General features: G+C 40.0%; 1 protein-coding gene across 1 annotated transcript in view; it reads right to left on the reverse strand.

The window, feature by feature from the left end:
• Positions 1 to 5,790, reverse strand: part of LOC140719486 (guanylyl cyclase C-like) — a 77,380-nt gene extending 71,590 nt beyond the window's left edge. The window contains exon 1 of the mRNA XM_073034196.1: positions 5,552 to 5,790. Within this exon, the coding sequence (XP_072890297.1) occupies positions 5,552 to 5,753 (202 nt within the window). The 5' untranslated portion in view covers positions 5,754 to 5,790. The remainder of the gene's footprint in view (positions 1 to 5,551) is intronic.
• Between the last annotated feature and the right edge of the window lie 210 nt (positions 5,791 to 6,000).

The raw sequence follows: 6,000 nt of genomic DNA on the forward strand, positions 1-6,000 counted from the left end.
GAAGGAGTCTACCCCTCCTACACATCTTCAATGGCTATGTGATATTATGTCTTATTTAAATTTAGAAAAGATCCGCTGCTCAGTCTTAAATTCAAAACAATCTTTTTATATCTGGGGACCTTTCCTAAATTACTTTTCCAATTTATAAAGTTTAACAGTGCACAGACTTTTATGTATATTTTTATCTTCTCTTCTTGAGCAAATATGTTTTTTTCTAATTATCCATTATCATCCATCAGCTTTTTTCTTTGGTAGTTGGTAGGGGGTTGCCTTTTTTTATATAAAAAATTTATTTTATGATGTATCTTTAAATTTTTGATTACAGAGTGGTATACCTTTATGTGTTATGCTATAACATTTTGATCAATTTTATTACAATATATGAATGTACACAAGTTATGTTGAGATTTATCTATGTGTTGCACTCTGTAAATCTTGTTTTTTTCTTCTTCTGAATAAAAATATTGTAAAGAGAAAGAAAATAAAAAGACCAACACAAGAGAAAGATAAAAAAAATACAAATTGTGCAAATAATTGAAGTGAGCAAACAGCATTCCGAACCAAAATTGAGTCCTCAGATCCAAAACCCCAGAGCAGCTCAGATTAGGCCCAAAGCCTCGCTTATCATATTAGTGGGCATGGAGCACAGCAGCCAAGGCAGTCTTCAAAGCCTCAGCGCCATGGCAATGACCATCGCGAAGAACGAGAGAAATCGGCTCTCATCCCATCTGACATACTGTCTTTTCAGTCTATCTGAGCTGGCATTTAAATTGACCAAACAATGGAACAACTAAAGGGTCCAATGCCCTGGAGAGAGGAGTCAAGACTGCAGAGAGTGTGTAAAATCAGCTCTCACTTCCAATCTGAGCTGGTTCTTCAATGGCTCAATTTAATATTAGAGCATGTATACAGTATACAACTTGAAATTCTTATTCTTCACAGACACCTTGCATTCATATCAGTTATTAATTCTTATAAAAACTCTCAGGTCACAGCACCAATACCTCTGGTACACCAACGATCATGAGTTTCCAATTGCAAATATGAACTTCCACTATCACCCTCTATCTCCTGTTATCAAGGCAGTTTTTGATCCAATTAACCCTGGAACCAATGGCTTTAACCTTCTGAACGAGTTTCCCATGAGAAGTCTTGTCAAAGGTCTGACTGAAGTCCATGACTTCATGATCCATATTGCTTTAATCAAAACATTTTATTGCCTCTCAAAACTTCAGTCAAGTTATTCAGACAGGATCTCTCCATAGGAAAACCATGCTGACCCTCTCTGGTTGATTGCCACCTTTGCAAATGTAAATTAATCCTGTCCCTCAGAATATTTTATTGCAAAACTTTCTCACTGTTAATGCTAGACTCACAGAACTCTAATTACCTGGTTTATCCTCACTGTCCCTCTCGAATAAAGGGACCACATTTAATGCCCTCAAGTCATCTGGCACCCTGCCTATGGCCACAAAAACATAAATATCTGTCAGGGCCCCAGAAATCTTCTGCATTGCTTCCATAGCAGTCAGGGATATATCTCATCAGGACCAGAAAATTTAGCCACCATTAAGCCCACCATGATATCTAATATCTCCAACTATTTGATGTCCTTTTCTTTAATGAATACAGATGAGGGATATTCATTATCTTGGTTCTGACAGGATTCCTCAGAGAGCTATTCACTCCCTCCTTTTTCCAACAAAGAAAAATAGTTATGTGAGTTTTATTTCTCAAAAATTGATTTTATTAATGATTATGTAGGTTCTCCAAAATGATAACACTGAGAAATTTAAAGTTGCTGCCCCTCTCCACCTCTGATCCCTGATGAGAACTAGCTCATGGACCTCTGCTTTCCTCCTCCTGAAGTCAATGATCAGCTCCTTGGTCTTGCTGACATTGAATGAGAGGCTCTTCTTGTGGCAGCACTCAGCCACATTTTCAATCTCCCTCCTATATGCTGATTCGTCTCCAGCTTTGATTCAGCCAACAACAGCGGTGTCGTCAGCAAACTTAAATATGACATTGGAGCTGTGCTTAGCCACACAGTCATAAATGCAAAGAGAGTAGAGCAGGGGGGGCTAAGCACAGAGTGAGCTGCCTTGACAACTATCACCCAATACATTCACATCTAAATGGTGATGAAGTGCTTTGAGAGGTTGGTTGTCTTTTGGTAGAATTGACTCCTGTCTCAAGGCTGATTTATACTTCTGCGTCAAATGAACGCCTTAGATATGCCATAGCCGTGTAACCTACGCTGTACCCTACACTCTACCCTACGCCATCGTCTGACACACACCTCTCCAAAAATGTAACTGCGCATCGCAGCGACGCAGACCACAACAACTGTGATTGGTCTGCTTGGTAGCATCGCATTTCCTCCTGTCTATAGGCATACTGTGCGTACACTAATGTGAAATAAATGGTTGGAGACGATGAACCAAATCGTTAAATCTACCTGCCGACATCCAAAAATATTTGAAATGCATTTCCTTGTCCATGTCTCTCAGTGACCGGACAAGCACAGAAAATTCACCCTCCTTCTGCCACAATCCGTTCAATGGGCGTACACACCATCTCCTCTGACGTCTTCTCTCTTTTCTGCATTGCAGTAATTTCAATAAAACCCTTGTTCAACATTTATTAGCTCCAACTCCAACATGATGTGCTCAGTCACCATTGTTTGAAGTACATGAAGAAACTCTACACAGTGGCATAGAAACCCCACCGCCAACTAGCATTTTTGAGGTGAATTGCAGAGCAACGCAGACACACCAACGCACAGGTATAAATGCTCACAACGGCGCAGGCCACTTATGAAGCCTTCTGCATAGGCTGCTACGCAGAAGTATAAATCAACCTTCAGCAAGGACCTGGACCCACTGCAATTTGCCAATTGCCACAACAGGCCTATGGCAGATGTGATCTCATTGGCTCTTCATGCGGCCTTGGATCACCTGGACAATACTACTAATGCCTATGTCAGGATGCTGTTTACTGACCATATCTCAGTGTTCAACACAATCATTCCTAAAGCTCTGATCAAAAAGCTCTAGAACCTGGGCCTCTGTACCTCCCTCTGCAACTGGATCCTCAACTTCCTAACTGGAAGACCTTGATCTGTGCGGATTGGAAATAACATCTCCACTTCACTGATAATCAACTCTGGCGCACCTCTGGGATGTGTACTAAGCCCACCACCTGCTCTCTCTACACCCATGACTGCGTCGCTACAGCGATACAACTATGGTTGGCAGAATTTCAGAGGGTGACAAGAGGGCATACAGGAGCAAGATATATCAGCTAGTTGAGTGGTGTTGCAGTAACAACCTTGCACTCAACGTCAGTAAGATTGTGGACTTCAGAAAGAGTCAGATGAGGGGACACACATCTGTACTCATAGAGGGATCAGAAGAGGAAAAAGTGAGCAAATTCATGTTCCTGGGTGTCAATATCTCTGAGGATGTATCCCAGACCCAACATATTGATGCAGCTACAAAGAAGGCACAACAATGGCTATATTTCATTAGGAGTTTGAGGAGATTTGGTATGTCACCAAACACACTTGCAAATTTCTCCAGATGTACTATGAAGAGCTTCCCAACTGGCTGCATCACCATCTAGTATTGCGGGGGGAGGGGGGGGGGGGTTGCTGCACAGGATTGAAATAAGCTGCAGAAAGTTGTAAACTTAGTCAGTCCATCATGGACACTAGTATCCAGGACCTCATCCAGGAGTGATGCCTCAAAAGGGCAACAACCATCATTAAGAACCCCCATCACCTAGATCATGCCTTGTTTTCATTGCTGCCATCAGTAAGGAGGTACAAGAGCCCAAAAGCACACACTCAACAATTCAGGAGCAGCTTTTTCCCCTCTGCCATCCGATTTCTGAATGGATATTGAACCCATGAATGCTACCTCACTACTTTTTAATTTTTATTTTTGCACTCCTTATTTCATTTAAATATACAAGGGGTGATTGATAAGTTCATGGCCTAAGGTAGAAAGAGATGAGTTATACAGCTCTCATTACATGCAGATGCAGGTCAACTCTTTGAGCGATTAGGCAGAAGTGTTTGAAGTTAATAACTCATCTCCTTCTACCTTAGGTCACAGACTCATCAATCACCCCTGATGAGTTATTAACTTCAAACTTTCTGCATAATCACTCAAAGAGTTGAACTGCATGTGCATATAAAGAGAGCTGTATAACTCATCTCCTTCTGCTGTGGACACTTTCTGGAGGTCCAAGATCTGTATGCTCTACGACCACTGGACTAAGTGCATAAATGTAGGAGGGGACTATGTCAAAAAATAAATGTGCTAGGTTTTCTAAAATTGACTCCTTCCACCTTAGGCCACGAACTTATCAACCACCCATCGTCTATATTTACTGTAATTCACATTTTTTCCCTATTATCATGTATTGTATTGTACGGCTGCCACAAAGACATATACTGGTGATATTAAACCTGATTCTGATACTGACTTTTGATTTTAAAATGTCCCCTTAAAATACAATCTAATCTGTACACACTTTATATGAACTATAAAATACGAAAATGCTTACCAACTACTGACCTGACTGACATCAATGCCACACTGTCTAACCAAAAGCCAATTGAGAAGATGCCACATACCCTGCTAACTGAAGCCCCCAATCTGAGATTGCTGCACTCCACAGTTAAAAACCTGTGGTTTCTCTTTCTTCCTCTTTATCCACTCAAACAGATGAATTTAATTGACTGCTGTTGGAAACAGTTACAATTACAAAGGAAGTCCCCACTCAAGGTACCTTGTTTAGCTCTTACCCAAAACTTCACCAAAATGACAATCTGCAAGGATTTATCTATAAGATTGACTAGTATTGACTATTAACTACAGATGGACTTAATGAAACAATATACACCCAGTCTTGCTTTCCAAAGCCTGCACGTTGAGATACACTGGAAAACTCATTTATCATCTCATCGAATCAATATTTCTTTCTCCCTCATTACCTTGTAGTCTCCTGTTTAACTGCATTCATGTTTTTGGATTAACCATCATATGTTTTAAGAATAGTAATGAGTTCATATACTTGAGTTAGTTCAAATTTCTCACATAAAATAAAAATATATCCACATGTACCATATCAAACATTTTGATAACTTTGAGGGTTTTTATCAAGTCAGAATCAGAATCAGGTTTAATATCACCAGCATATGTTGTGAAATTTGTTAACTTAGCAGCACAATGCAATACATGATAATATAGGGAAAAAAAGCTGTGAACTACAAGAAGAAATAAGGTAGTGCTCATGGGTTTAATGTCCATTCAAAAATCAGATAGTAGAGGGGAAGAAGCTGTTCCTGAATTGTACAGTGTGTGTGCCTTCAGGCTCCTGTACCTCTTTCTTGATGGTAATAAGAAGAGGACAGAGAAGTTCTGCTCTCCATTCCACCTCTCTGTACTCTTATCATATAAATCTTCTTTCTGCACCTTCCCCAGTGGCTCTGTACCCTCTCGGTAACACAGACAGTAGAAACAAATCAACACATGGATCTTACCTTGTAGGTCCTTATTAATAGAATGAATTCCCTGCTTTATAGTTGGAATTACATTATTCAAGGTCCAAGGAGAGAAGGAATCATTCAAAAGAACCACATTAATTGTAAACAATTTATCCGTGCACTTTGAATAGGGATTCTTGGGAAAATGTCCTCGGATGACAATTATGGCGCACAGAAAGAAACTAAGCATCCGCTTCATTCTTCTGCTCTGTTGTTAAGACACTCCAATTGTCGTTCTCTAAGGTAATTAACTTCCAAGAGTATACAGGAAGCAGCGCTATTAGGAACATTTTACATGTCATCTTAAAGCTTTCCCTCCGAGATAATACATTGAGACTGAGCACAAAGGTCAGCTAGTATAAAGTATTGTTTGCTCAATAAAAACTAAGGGTAGTAAAAGGTAATTGGGCAAAGTTTGTACAGAACCATTCGAACTATAATAACTG

The sequence above is a fragment of the Hemitrygon akajei genome, chromosome 31, assembly GCF_048418815.1.
Source record: "Hemitrygon akajei chromosome 31, sHemAka1.3, whole genome shotgun sequence".
NCBI lineage: Eukaryota > Metazoa > Chordata > Chondrichthyes > Myliobatiformes > Dasyatidae > Hemitrygon > Hemitrygon akajei.